The sequence below is a fragment of the Lasioglossum baleicum genome, chromosome 20 (genome assembly GCF_051020765.1).
Source record: "Lasioglossum baleicum chromosome 20, iyLasBale1, whole genome shotgun sequence".
NCBI classification, from domain to species: Eukaryota; Metazoa; Arthropoda; class Insecta; order Hymenoptera; family Halictidae; genus Lasioglossum; species Lasioglossum baleicum.
This window is the reverse complement of record NC_134948.1, coordinates 3,080,088-3,095,148: the sequence shown is the minus strand read 5'-3', so window position 1 is coordinate 3,095,148 and position 15,061 is coordinate 3,080,088. Positions and strand designations below refer to the sequence as shown.

At 38.2% G+C, this 15,061-nt stretch overlaps 2 protein-coding genes across 3 annotated transcripts in view; one reads left to right on the top strand and one right to left on the bottom strand.

The window, feature by feature from the left end:
* LOC143218859 (uncharacterized) overlaps positions 1-15,061 on the top strand; it is a 61,955-nt gene that overhangs the window by 10,642 nt on the left and 36,252 nt on the right. The window lies entirely within an intron of this gene.
* The window catches only part of LOC143218856 (adenylate cyclase type 6), a 78,522-nt gene that overhangs the window by 45,059 nt on the left and 18,402 nt on the right, over positions 1-15,061 (bottom strand). Inside the window, exons 3-6 of one of the 2 annotated variants that reach the window (XM_076444380.1) lie at positions 12,163-12,423; positions 9,731-9,889; positions 4,959-5,172; positions 1,403-1,713 (exon numbers count right to left, since the gene is read on the bottom strand). In XM_076444380.1, the coding sequence (XP_076300495.1) occupies positions 1,403-1,713; positions 4,959-5,172; positions 9,731-9,889; positions 12,163-12,423 (945 nt within the window). The remainder of the gene's footprint in view (positions 1-1,402; positions 1,714-4,958; positions 5,173-9,730; positions 9,890-12,162; positions 12,424-15,061) is intronic. The other variant, XM_076444379.1, reaches the window with a different exon arrangement.

Below are 15,061 nucleotides of genomic sequence, written 5' to 3'. Positions count from 1 at the left end.
GCATTTCTAATTCTCCAAAACCCTTTCTCATTGTCACTCCGACCATATCGATGGTCATTCTATAGAAAATGAGATTTTCAAACCACAAAACAAGAAGAAAATTGACTTATATTTCAATAAAAAAGAAAGAAAAATTGAATTACAAAGAAGTGCATCGCGAATGCATTTCTAATTCACCAAAAATCTTTCTCATTGTCACTCCGACCATATTGTTATTCTACAGAAAATTAAACTTTCAAGCCACAGAGTAATAAAATCAAAATTAATTTATTCCAATAAGAAAGAAACATTGAATTACAAAAAGTGCATCGTGAGTGCATTTTGGAGATCCTGCAATTTGATCGGCACGGTTACCGCCCTCACCGCAGGGTGAACGCTCCCTGCAAGTATTCTCCGGTGCATCTTAGTTGCACCTCTTGATCCACCTGCAGTCTATTATTAACACGTGCAGTCGGGCGTGTTGCACCGATGCATTCGCGTGGCGTGCATCGCCGCGGTATCGTGATCCAACGACGCGTCGATTGCACCGTTTCGGATAATAATCGGCGTCGTTAACGACGCCCACAACTGCATATGCATTCTGCATCCTCTCCTCTCTCGCTCGGCCATTGAAGTTTCCGTCGGTGCCAGCGGCATTCAAATTCCTCGACGACGACGGTTTTCTTCGTGGTCCCGGTGCAACGTTGACAGCCAGCACGCGACTGCTCGCTTCCGTTTCCCTGGACTATTATTATCCGCGTTGAGTAACGGTCGGCTGCGATATTTATAGTCCCCTGTAATTGGGACTGTCGTATGGCTCATTAGAGTCACTATGAATAGTTCCTTTCTTGCACCGCTGTAATCGATGGGCTGGAGAACTATTTTATTGTTGCTTTAGCGCTTGTACTCAGCAATTCTCGAGCTGCGTGAGTTATAGTCGCTGTGCTGTTGATACTACAAGACCCTTTGGTCTTTGATTGCCTCAGAACTTGTAGTCGTCCCTGTTTTCCTTTTTATTTATAGTCGCTATGGATTTATTTTCAATTAGTTCCCTCACAATTCCTACATTTGGATCGTCCTTTTATAGTCTCATGTTCGTTCACATTCGGTATGTGCAGACAGATGACAAATATAATGTTTTCAAAATTTATTTTACAGTTACTTTATTCAATTCTTAGCTTCGTAGTCGCCTCTATTAACATTCTATTACAGTTCTGGCACAACTCGCCTGGAACAGAGCCGAGAAATCACCTTCCCAACAATTTTCATAAATCGTACAAATAATCCCTATTGTTTCTCGAGCCTACAGAGTACTGTTCGATGCGCAGCCTTTTCAGGCGAGCGAGATCGCCCTAAGTAATGATACTTTAAATCACTGCATCACGCAAACCAGCGATCAGTGGGCGTTAGTAATGGCACTTACGTGTTCCATCATGGCTGGGTAATGGGATGGGTAGAGGGCGAATGCACCGATCAAGTGAGCCACCGAGAAAACGAACCCGGCGACGCATGCATATCGCAGTCGGATTGGTAGCAAAGCGTAGGCCATGTAGATGAAGAAGCAAACAGCCCAGGCTGCTGCCAGGGGTCCTCCACTTCGATGTTCTTTCGAGCCTAGGGCTAGGTGGATGTTCAACGACACCTGCATAGCCAGCAGGGTCACTAGAATTATCACGCTGACCCCTGCCAACCATACCTCGTTCATTCCCGGTCGGGATATCGCTGCCACCAGCGCTGGAACATTAAATTCCCTCGTTAAAACATTTTACGAGCTCCATTAGAATTAAATAACGAAGTTGCAGTCGGCTATGCAAGTGTAGGCCATAAAACGTTTAATGGAATCTGCCTTAAAACAGAGTTGAATGATGATCGAAAACATTTTTTAAAGTGATGATCATCAGAAATTTAGGAAAATCGTTTATTGTCGGCCATAAAAATGGTGTAGCCCATAAAACAATTAATGAAATCTTCCTTAAAACAGAGATGAATGATGATCAACTTATTTGAAAAAATTTCTTAAAGTGATGATCATCAGAAATTTAGGAAAATGGTTTATTGTCGACCATGAATGTGGCGTAGTCCATAAAACGATTAATGAAATCTTCCTTAAAACAGATATGAATGATGATCGACTTATTTGAAAAAATATTTTAAAGTGATGATCATCAGAAATTTAGGAAAATGGTTTATTGTCGACCATGAATGTGGCGTAGTCCATAAAACAATTAATGAAATCTTCCTTAAAACAGAGATGAATGATGATCAACTTATTTGAAAAAATTTTTTAAAGTGATGATCATCAGAAATTTAGGAAAATGGTTTATTGTCGACCATGAATGTGGCGTAGTCCATAAAACAATTAATGAAATCTTCCTTAAAACAGAGATGAATGATGATCGACTTATTTGAAAAAATTTTTTCAAGTGATGATCATCAGAAATTTAGGAAAATGGTTTATTGTCGACCATGAATGTGGCGTAGTCCATAAAACGATTAATGAAATCTTCCTTAAAACACAGATGAATGATGATCGACTTATTTGAAAAAATTTTTTAAAGTGATGATCATCAGAAATTTAGGAAAATGGTTTATTGTCGACCATGAATGTGGCGTAGTCCATAAAACAATTAATGAAATCTTCCTTAAAACACAGATGAATGATGATCGACTTTATTGAAAAAATATTTTAAAGTGATGATCATCAGAAATTTAGGAAAATGGTTTATTGTCGACCATGAATGTGGCGTAGTCCATAAAACAATTAATGAAATCTTCCTTAAAACACAGATGAATGATGATCGACTTTATTGAAAAAATATTTTAAAGTGATGATCATCAGAAATTTAGGAAAATGGTTTATTGTCGACCATGAATGTGGCGTAGTCCATAAAACAATTAATGAAATCTTCCTTAAAACACAGATGAATGATGATCGACTTTATTGAAAAAATATTTTAAAGTGATGATCATCAGAAATTTAGGAAAATGGTTTATTGTCGACCATGAATGTGGCGTAGTCCATAAAACAATTAATGAAATCTTCCTTAAAACACAGATGAATGATGATCGACTTTATTGAAAAAATATTTTAAAGTGATGATCATCAGAAATTTAGGAAAATGGTTTATTGTCGACCATGAATGTGGCGTAGTCCATAAAACAATTAATGAAATCTTCCTTAAAACAGAGATGAATGATGATCGACTTATTTGAAAAAATTTTTTAAAGTGATGATCATCAGAAATTTAGGAAAATGGTTTATTGTCGACCATGAATGTGGCGTAGTCCATAAAACGATTAATGAAATCTTCCTTAAAACAGATATGAATGATGATCGACTTATTTGAAAAAATTTTTTAACGTGATGATCATCAGAAATTTAGGAAAATCGTTTATTGTCAGCAATGCAAGTCCATAAAACATTTAATGAAATCTTCCTTAAAACAGGGCAGAATGATGATGGATTAAAAAAAAATTTTTTTAATTGTGGGTCATCAGAAAATTTATAGTCACGTTTTTTAGTGTTACATAATGGTACGTCACAGTGGACTAAATCTTGAACAATATAGTCTTTCGAATCAACTGCTTTAAAGAATGATAAAATCAGCAATTAATCAGAACTGAATTTCTTCTGTAGTTACTTGGATTTTTAAATTGTGAGTAATGTGGTCACTGAAAATATGCATTGAATAATCAATCAAATCAGTCGTGAGGTCCTTGATAGAAATTGACAAGTATCGCAAAAATCAATCACTGTATATAAGATGGATTTGCATCCGATGTTATTTATTTAGCAATATGTCACGGGGAGTCCGATCAGGATCGACGGAGAGCGCAGAAATAACAAATAACAGTGGGAGCCCTGGTTTTATTTACTCCGGTGGAATATTTCAGGAACGGTATTCCTGCGCGAGCAGAAAACCATGTTTGACCGTCAGAGGCGGCCGCGAGTGGGAATTCCGTTAACGCAGTTTTATCCATTATTGTCCGGTTTGATCTTCCTCGTTACTCCCACGGGGAAAGCAGAGATAACAGGGTCGTTTTTATGAGGCTGTCGTGCGACGCGTGGTTTTACACTGTCGGCAAATGGACCGAGGGCTTTGTCACCGTTGTCGTCGTTGCGACACAGACGACAGAAAAAGGCTTACGGGATTCCACCCCATGGGATTATCTTCCTTCTGACTATTTCGAAACATTCGTCGCGGTGATTGTTCCGCGATTCAGTTTCCTCTCTATCCCGAGGAGACAGAGAGAGAGAGAGAAATTGCAGAGGAATACCCATCGGAGAAATAATTTGTTCGTAATTGATATTACTGTGACTTTGTCGGAGGATTATAGTCGCAGTGACGTGGGAGGTCGTAGGTTGGCGAGACAAATTGCGTTCGCATTTTGATGGAATTCATGTTTTTAAATGAACACCGATATTTTGACCGAGCTCGTGGGAACAGTCTTATTTAAATTAAATGCTTGCGGTTGTCTGACCATGCATTGACTCGTTCTACTTTGCTTGATCAGTTCTGTTACGAAATAGGCTTCTTCTGCTTGAAATTCAACGATGTTCTCTGAATTGCACTTTGGGTATTGCCAGACTACGTTCTCGAGGAGAAATAAAAATTTAACTGATATGTTTGACCTATTATCGATTCGTTCTACTTGGACCGATCTAATACAATAGTTAATGTTCTACTATGAAAATGGTTTCTATATATGTAATTGTGATATTTTCAATCTATTTAATTTATCTGCCGGTTAGGATCTGCTGCAATACCAAAAATGATTGTTCTACTATGTCTGACCCCGTATTGACTTGTTCTACTTGCTCATATGAAATTCAAGAGTATTTGCTTATCTTATGGAATTAAATCAGTTCCTTCGTGAAATTCTTCATGCTACATATGGTTGAGAGTATTGTAGATCGTCACAGAATGAATATTGACAATAATAAAATTGTTGTTTAGGGCAATGACTGCCCCCATTACCAGAATAAACTGCGATGCAGAAAACCAGTGTGACAGCCAGTGAAAGGTTCTCAGGTCTCTCCAGCATGACTAGAAATTCTTGGTTACCGTCCATAAACAGTCGCATAATTAATAGAAGTCCCAGAGTAATTGCCAGTCCCGCCAGCAGGCCCAGCACGTGCGTCATGTTGCTCTGGTTCATTCGTAGGAAGTATCTTTGGTACAACATCTCCACCTGGAAGGAACATTATAAATATATATGAAACAGTTCATCCTTCCTCATAATCTTCCCTTAACTTCGACTTCAATCTTCAATCCTTTTAAGTCTGTTCAAAAGAACTTCATTTGGTACGAAGATGTACAGTCTACTTATTAATTAAAACTTTTCTGAGACGCTTCAAGTAAAAGATAGCGAAATCTTCCCGAGGAAGTCTATTCAATTATTTTGCAGAAAGATCTGCAATTTAATAAGCGACTGGCATTTTCTGGGGAGCTTTATGACGTTATCAAGTAACATTTTCTGAGGAGCTTTAGATATTATTAAAACATTACAAACGGTACTTTCGAGGAATTTCATCTAGTTGAAAATTATATGTTTCACGGTGTCCTGCATGTTCGAAAAATCCTAAATAATTTTTGGAGTGTTCTGGGTGCTTTCGCAAATCAATTGCACGATCGTAATTTATCACACTGTCACAGCCGGCTCGATTTGATCGTCTACAGTCAGCCAAAGCCTCCCCAGCCCGTAATCCGGACTCGCGTATCGGGCATTGTCAGAACCATTCCGACGAAACGCCTCTATTCGAGGCTTGATAAGACCGGTCCGGCAATCGCGTGATATAGACGAGGTGTTTTATCACCTGTAACATTCCTGGAGGCTCGTCAAAAAAACGAGATTTACCGCGGAACGGATACGAAGGACCTCGGCGCATGTTGCAGCCTGGTGGTTGCTCTCACTCCGGCGAGCGCGCGAGAGTAAATTAATTAAAATTAATTAAAATCTCCTGGCTTCATCCTTCCGTTCGCTCCTACATTTACCGCCTTGCTCGAAAGTGTTACAGAAAAAAAACGGCTGAATCGCCCGCAGGTAATTTTAATTGCTTCCCATAATAAATTCTATTTTTGTGCCTGGGCTTCCCTCCTTCAAACAATTCAACAATTTTTCCGAAGTTGCTCCGAAAGAAGAAATAAATGCCGTTTGAATTGTATAAAATTATTATTGTCTCGTGAGGACTTCATTTGGTTTTAGATGTCTGCATGAAAAATATAATAGCCAAATAAAAATAATTAGACCAGTATCGTTTTAATAAGATTGAATTTTTTAATATTTCTCTGCATCTAAATTTTGAGGACACGAAGTCCTGAAAGTTTTAGGAGGGTCATGCTAGTATTTCTAAGGTGTTGGAGGTGTTTAGGTATTGTTGAGGGCCGGTGCAGTTATTATAGCGATCGTGGCCGCATTCAGGACGAAAGGGTGAAGCACTATGTTGCAATCTAGACAGAGCTCGGTCGGAACAAGCGGTGCGAAACGTTCCCTAGAATATATTCTTGTATCTCGAAGAGCGTGGGAATGGAGCCATCCTGGCTTAGCCGAGATTTGCGTTACGGGATTCGCCGGGAATCGCGATTATGGGGCTGAAGATCAACGATACAAGGTTCAGCCGCTGCATGAGTGGCATGCATCCCTCGCGGAAACTCCGCGAATCTTATTGACGAACGTTCCAACTTCACCGAAAAATTTTCTTCATCATCCTCGGCGAGCTCGCAATTTTTTTAATAAAGAATATTACGAGGGAAAATTTCAGTAGCCGTTGTACACGATATTGAACTACGAGTTTGTACAATGTAATTTATGTTACGAATTTTGATGCGCCGTTTTTGATACTGTGAGCTCAAAATTGAGTTTGTTTTTTAATAGCCGGGAAAGTTGAAAACGGAGAGGATTTTTATTAAAACTTTAGATTTGTTATTTGCGAAGTTTGCCAGGGATTCTGGTTAGGTCGACTAATTCAAATTAATTGCAGACAGTTCAATTTGTTGCTGTCGCTGTAAGTGAATAGGAATTTGGACAATTCATACAACAATTGACAGACAGCTTCTGTTCCATCTGCAATTTTTTTAGGGAAATGATAATAGTCAAATGTGTTGTTTGAGGTATGAAGTAATTTCGAGGAAAATGTTATTTAATATAAAATGTGCTCTTGGCAAGCCCGTGGCTTCTGCAGTGTCCCATTTCTGCGAGCACTGCCTCTGGTGATGGAAAATTTTCGCAGTTTTTTGAGCCACTCTTATTTCCATTATTATGAACATTCATTTGGATTATTGTAGCTACAATGAAAAAATGTTTTATGCAGAGTGCAAAGAGATTGGTTCGAAATTCACCGGCCATTGTGAGAGAGTTTGAAAAATCTTATGCAACTCCAGAATAATTTTAGGGGACGGTCAAAAAGTGGAATTTTCAAAAAATTCTAGACACAATATTTAAATGGTTCTAGGCATGATTTTTAACTAATTTATGCTTTTTAATTTTTATGTAATCCTACTAGAAATACAGAATATTCTTTTATCCTACTGGAAATATAAAATAGTTTAAATTGGAATCTGGCCCAATTCCAGTAACCTTATAAAATAGACGTAAATTTCAAACGGTGTTCACTAAAAAATGGTCTCGCAGCAGAAATCTCCTTTTTCCAGGAGTTCAGAATAGCGGTATTGGAACAGGATAAACACCCTTTGATGACTTTCCTCCTTTCAGTAACGAATTAATTAAGAATAGTCCAAGTCGTTTCTGAGCTCCGCCGTTCTTTTCACATTAGCCGAGTTTCTTTCATAAAATCGAACAAAAGGGGGATATCAGGAACGAGAATTGGATGGCCCGATTAATTCATCGCAGCGATTCCATTTGCATCGGTTTTAAAAAACCGATTCGACGCCCGTGGTTCCATCCCGATCCATCCGCAACTTTTCTAATTTTCCCGGGCGTCACGTGCGGCTGGACCAGTCCCGAACCAGTCCGCAGTTGTTTCCGGTTCGAGGATTAATTTAGCCGCGGCCTCCAGAAACAGAAAAACAGTTCAGAGTTTAATTTTACTTGGTCGATGGTCCGAGAACACACCGGCCGGAGTATCCTAAAATTAAAGGAACCACGAAAATACACGGACAGGCTGATTGAAAGGCTGGCTTCGTGCTGTTTGAGAGGATCGCGACTGTGACGATGGATCCGATTTCTCGGGGGGAAAAAAAACCACTTGGCATTGGGCATTCGTTGACACACTATAATTCATTGGAATCTGGAATTTTCGGTTGCATAAGACGAGCTGCGTGTCTCACAATAAATCCCAAAACTATGCACTATTTTTTTCTAAAAAAAAAATTAGGACACGTCTGTCGCTAGAAAAACATCTACATTTCAACACACGATTGTTTTAAAGGCAAGAGTTCATCAATAAATAATTTTTTGACGCACTGTTTAATATTGTTCGAAAATTTTCTGGAGTTTTATCTCATTATTCTACACTTGCACAAATACATTTTCTATTTTTTCCGAGAAGTTGCATCAGATACTTTAATGAATTGTTACGGGGGGACGATGATGGGGTTGCCGAGGGTTGTCAAGGGGTTCGGAAAATGACTTGTTGACTCGAATGACTTGGTTAGAAAACGGGTAAGCTGATTGGCCGGTCTAATGAGCGGTAACTCGATTTTCCCGTTAGTTAGGTGAGCAAATCCGAGCCCACAGAGTTTTGCTTTCAATCAGAGAGTGTAGTTTCCGGTCAGATCAATGCACTCAGGATTATCGGATACTCTGAAGATTGGACGGGTGATTAGGAAGCCAGCCTGTCGAATCGAAGCTCCTCGACGACGATCAAACGTCCTCCAAGTCGGGCTACCGGAGGCCCGGATTAGGCGAACGCAGTTTGCAATGGTTCACGCGATAGGATGTTAAGGATACACTGTCTCGGGCATGGTAACCAGTTTTGTACAGAGTATGTTCATTAGCTCTTCTACTTGAATAATATAATAATTTCTAGCAGCGTGACTGAAATAATTATTCGGAATTTACTGTTTTTGTGAATGTAGCGCACGTATCGGGTATTGAAATTTCGACGTTGCCAGTTAATGGATTTCCTTCTCAGCATTTCAAACTTCTGACAAGCAAAATTGAATCGAAAATCTGCGGTCGGTTCGATCGAAGATAGAGATTGACCAGAGTTTCCAAGTCAGTTTCAGACAGATCCCATCCGCGTGTCCGTTTCGCCGCGAACTTGTTGCACAATTTTCTATTTCCCACATTTAAGCTGGCGAAACTGGAATTACTTCTCAGCTGTCAGTATGTTCGCCGGAAACAGCTTTCCATTTCCGGTTTGACGGCTTCACAACATTAATTGGGAAAGTACGAGCGCGGTCTGTGGTGTGGCTATCGTATTTAATCCGCGAAATCCCCTAAATTAACGTTAAAGCTTCTCAGAAAATTTGACACGATCGTCTCCGACTAATTAAACAATTAATCCTGAATATTAAACCAAATTCTACTAGAAGAAAGTATCTTCGTGACAATATTTTTACTCAATTTTTTTATTCATGCCAGAGGAGTTACAGTGCGGATATATATTTTTTAAACAAATATTGCAGTCATTTTTCACAGCTATGGCGAAGGAACAGTTTGCAGAAACTGTTCTCCAGCGGTTTGAGCAGTGTATATTTTTTTCGAATTACTGGAGATCGAGTTTGCGATAGAATGTTTTAAAATAAAATCGCCGGAGAGAGGTAGAAACGTTTTAACACGAGTTTACCTGCAAGTTTTTGAAGCGATGCGAAGCGCAGAGCGAGTTCAAAAACCGACACAGCGAGCATTTCCTCGGTGGTCGTGTTATCGACGTGTTTACGGTGGTTTCCTGCGTTGTTTCCCTTCCGTTCGTGAGTCCAACCCCAACTTCCGAGCCTCTGCCCATCTGTGGACACATTGAGGGTTCGTCCATTTAACACAGTTTCCCCTTTCACTTGCAAAAACAGTATTACTGTATCTACGAACGGGGATATTCGTTTTTCCCTATCGCAGATTGCTCCGCTCCTAATCTTTCCCTGGTACTACTTTCTTCATTATATCTCTGTACAATCACTGCTATATTGCTGTAGTAAATGGCACATTCGCCGTATCATTTCGGCCAATTTTCTTATCTATTCCAGCAAATATAATTTCCATTTTATTCTGGATTTATGTTACGATTTAATCAATGTAGTTGTGAATTGTGTTGGTAAATGCTGACCATGTGGTTCGATACGATATACAATACAATCTTTCTAAACATATTTTACCAAAAAATGTTCTCACAGTGTCTTTTAGATTATATATTTTCCAACCAGATCCTCCTTAATAGAAAATCAAATATGAAAAACGTCTTTCCCACTGGCTCGTGAAAATACTAAACTCCAAAAAAATTCTAAAGTACATCTGGTACACAATTTATAACAAATTCATATTATATATACAATCTTAAACATCTTTAGTGTCTTTTACATTATATATTTTCCAACCAGAGCCTCCTTAATAAAAAAGCAAATATGAAAAACGTCTTTCCCACTGGCTCGTGAAAATACTAAACTCTAAAAAAATTCTAAAGTACATCTGGTACACAATTTATAACAAATTCATATTATATATACAATCTTAAAACATCTTTAGTGTCTCTCACATTAGATATTTTCCAACCAGATCCTCCTTAATAGAAAATCAAATATGAAAAACGTCTTTCCCACTGGCTCGTGAAAATACTAAACTCTAAAAAAATTCTAAAGTACATCTGGTACACAATTTATAACAAATTCATATTATATATACAATCTTAAAACATCTTTATTGTCTCTCACATTAGATATTTTCCAACCAGATCCTCCTTAATAGAAAATCAAATATGAAAAACGTCTTTCCCACTGGCTCGTGAAAATACTAAACTCTAAAAAAATTCTAAAGTACATCTGGTACACAATTTATAACAAATTCATATTATATATACAATCTTAAACATCTTTAGTGTCTTTTACATTATATATTTTCCAACCAGATCCTCCTTAATAGAAAATCAAATATGAAAAACGTCTTTCCCACTGGCTCGTGAAAATACTAAACTCTAAAAACATTCTAAAGTACATCTGGTACACAATTTATAACAAATTCATATTATATATACAATCTTAAACATCTGTAGTGTCTTTTACATTATATATTTTCCAACCAGATCCTCCTTAATAGAAAATCAAATATGAAAAACGTCTTTCCCACTGGCTCGTGAAAATACTAAACTTTAAAAAAATTCTAAAGTACATCTGGTACACAATTTATAACAAATTCATATTATATATACAATCTTAAACATCTTTAGTGTCTTTTACATTATATATTTTCCAACCAGAGCCTCCTTAATAAAAAAGCAAATATAAAAATCGTCTTTCCCACTGGCTCGTGAAAATACTAAACTCTAAAAAAATTCTAAAGTACATCTGGTACACAATTTATAACAAATTCATATTATATATACAATCTTAAACATCTTTAGTGTCTTTTACATTAGATATTTTCCAACCAGAGCCTCCTTAATAAAAAAGCAAATATAAAAATCGTCTTTCCCACTGGCTCGTGAAAATACTAAATTTAAAAAAAATTCTAACGTATATATCTAGTACACAATTTACAATAAATTCATATTATATATGCAATCTTAAACATCTTTAGTGTCTTTTACATTATATATTTTCCAACCAGAGCCTCCTTAATAAAAAAGCAAATATAAAAATCGTCTTTCCCACTGGCTCGTGAAAATACTAAATTTAAAAAAAATTCTAACGTATATATCTAGTACACAATTTACAATAAATTCATATTATATATGCAATCTTAAACATCTTTAGTGTCTTTCACATTACATATTTTCCAGTCGAGCGTCTCCGATAGAACGGAAAATATCAAAATCGTCTTTCCACGATCTCATAAAAATGGAAAGTGGTGTGGAGGGGTGTTAGGCAAATTCCAGGCGCATACATCAGAAAATCCGTGATCTCCAAGGATGATCCCCAACGTGTGCTCCCGGGATCATCTCCCAGGGAACAGATTCGTTCAATTCCATGTCCTCCGTGTCGACGTCCATTCTCCCGTCAAAAATGGCTATGGTAAAGGTACACGGGGGAACGGGTGTTGGATCGTTCGATTGTATCTCTGTCGGTAACTCACCGTGATAATGGAGGGCCTTGGTGCACCGGTTAGATGTTCGATCACTTCCCAGTTGGATTTCTTGAGGGGTGTGTGCGGTGTGCGCGGCGTGTTAGGCGTGTGTGGCTGCGAGGATGGTGTCGAGGACTTCGATCCCGGAGGATTAAGGAGGAGCTCGACTCGGGGTTTCCCTGACTCGTTGTGGCTCACGTGCTGCCTCAAACTGGCCCATCGACGGGTACTCCGAACTGATCCTGTTGCTGGTCGACTCGGCACCTCCCCCTGTCAATCAGAAAATCATAGTCCTTCGATAATCCTGTTGATAAATTTTTAGACAATTTTTAGTGGGTCAGCATAGGGGTTCATTTGGAATTACTGCGTCTTTTGTACAATTTTATTATTATTTTTGAGTGGAGGATTTTCTACGAATTTTAAGGTGCAGGATTTTCTACGAATTTTTCATGAGGAACTCTGTCAATCCAATTTTCGAAGATTTTCACTGGATCCACCCTTGGAGTCCATTTAGAATTTTCTGAGATTTTGTTGCACTAGTTTGTATCAATTTTTAAGTGGAGAGTTTTGTACGAATTATTTATAAAGAAGTCTGCCAATCCAATTTTCGAAGATTTTCGCTGGATCCACCCTTGGAGTACATTTAGAACTTTCTGAGATTTTGTTGCACTATTTTTTATCAATTTTTAAGTGGAGAGTTTTGTACGAATTATTTATAAAGAATCCTGCCAATCCAATTTTCGAAGATTTTTACTGGATCCACCCTTGCAGTCCATTTAGAATTTTTTGAAACTCTGCACTAATTTGTATCAATTTTTACGTGAATTTTCTGAGATTTTGTTGCACTATTTTGTATCAATTTTTAAGTGGAGAATTTTGTACGAATTATTTATAAAGAATCCTGCCAATCCAATTTTCGAAGATTTTCGCTGGATCCACCCTTGGAGTACATTTAGAACTTTCTGAGATTTTGTTGCACTATTTTTTATCAATTTTTAAGTGGAGAGTTTTGTACGAATTATTTATAAAGAATCCTGCCAATCCAATTTTCGAAGATTTTTACTGGATCCACCCTTGCAGTCCATTTAGAATTTTTTGAAACTCTGCACTAATTTGTATCAATTTTTACGTGAATTTTCTGAAACGCTTTGCACTATCGTGTATCAATTTTTAAGTGAATTTTCTGAAACTCTGCATTTTTGTGTGGATGATTTTCTATGAATTTTTAAGGGATGATTTGCTATCAATTGTTGTCTGGAGGATTTTGTATAAATCGTTGATTATTTGTAGCCAGAGATGCAGACGAAGTGGTCGAGCTAATTGAACGGTAAATTAAATGTTTGGCTAATTAAGTAGAGTGTAATCTGGTCGATCAGAAGAAAGGAGAGTGGTAGTATGTAATTAGGGAGTATTTCGCAATCTTATACGCAAGGAGCCACTCTGAAAGAAACCCGAGCGAGACTCCAATGAAGCGGAGGAGAAGAACTGATTAGATTTCTATTTCCTAATCAGTCGGAGAAACCTTGTCTGGTGTCCTTTCAGTCCGGCTCCTTTCAACGACTCATCCTGAGGGAGCCGTTCAAGGATGTTTTATTAATCCTGACCGGGGTTCGACCATATTGGAAAAATTTCGACTGGCAAATGTAAAAATACTTCACCAGCAATCTATCTACATATCTATCTATTCAACATTGACCTATTTCCAGTGCATGTGAAAATTCATGTCAAATTCTGTGGACAAAAATGGACGTGCAGTCTTCACTCCAAACATTCACATAAAATTGTCCACGCGGAAAGTCATATAAAAAAAATGTGAAAGGGACCGCAGGATATATTGATAAAAGTTTTCATAGTTTTATTATACTGGTCGGAAAAATCCTGGATGGCTCGTTTTAACAATTTTACGAGTTCTCTTTTCTGTCGCGACGGTGCCTCGGTGAAGTCTCGGCAGTAGATGTAACAGATTTGAGAATTTTATCAGCCATCGTCGTCGCCGAATGGCAAACTGAACGAACTTCCTGAGACCCATATGGCCTCCATTGACGTCGTTCCCCATTTTCCTTTCCTCTTAAATGTTGCAGAGTCTCGGTCTTCGAGAATCAGATTTTCCAGAGCTGCAGAGAGAATAGGTGAACGACGTTGTTCGCGGGTCGTATATTTGTCAGTGGTGATTTTCAAATATTTATAGACCTACACCTCTTTGAGTCTACTCGCCCTGAGCTACTTATCGTTTCCATTTTCTGACTGCTGAAAGTAGTCCTGAATTCTTCATTTCCATTTTGATTCGTTGACGGCAGCTTCGAGAAAATTTTTAATTGTTCGGTCAAGGTTGATTCAGAACACCTTCCGACAAATTCTGAATCATTCTAGGTGGCATCGAGCGTCGTTAAAAAATTGTATTTTAGTCTGGATGGCTTCTGGATATTTTCCAAAAATTCAGGAGCAGTCTGGATGGCATGGGACTACTTTAGAAAATTATATTGTTGTACAGAATTATTTTTAGATGTCTTGATTAAATAAATTCGTGACTAGTGTTGGAGTGTTCACAGTGTTCCCAAGATGATGTAGTCATCAACCATAAGCTGCCTCGATTTCTACGCTGACAATTCCCCAGAGCCTCGAATCGCAGAAGCTCAATCTACATCGGTTCCCTTTCCGATATTTTTTCCCTTCCTGCCACGTAACAACCATCCCCGTTGATGGAATGTAAATATCTTCCGAGGCTTCTTGGTGCGATCAGGGAAAACACAAATTTCTCGGTCGCCTCCTTAGACACGAAGCAATTACGTGGGACAGGAGCGAGAGGATCTCATTAATCTTCTCTTGGTTGATCAATAAAGTTTCATAAAGTGTGTTATTTCCGTTTATCCGCTCGGCGAGTCGCAGCTCTACGACACCAGCCATTGTT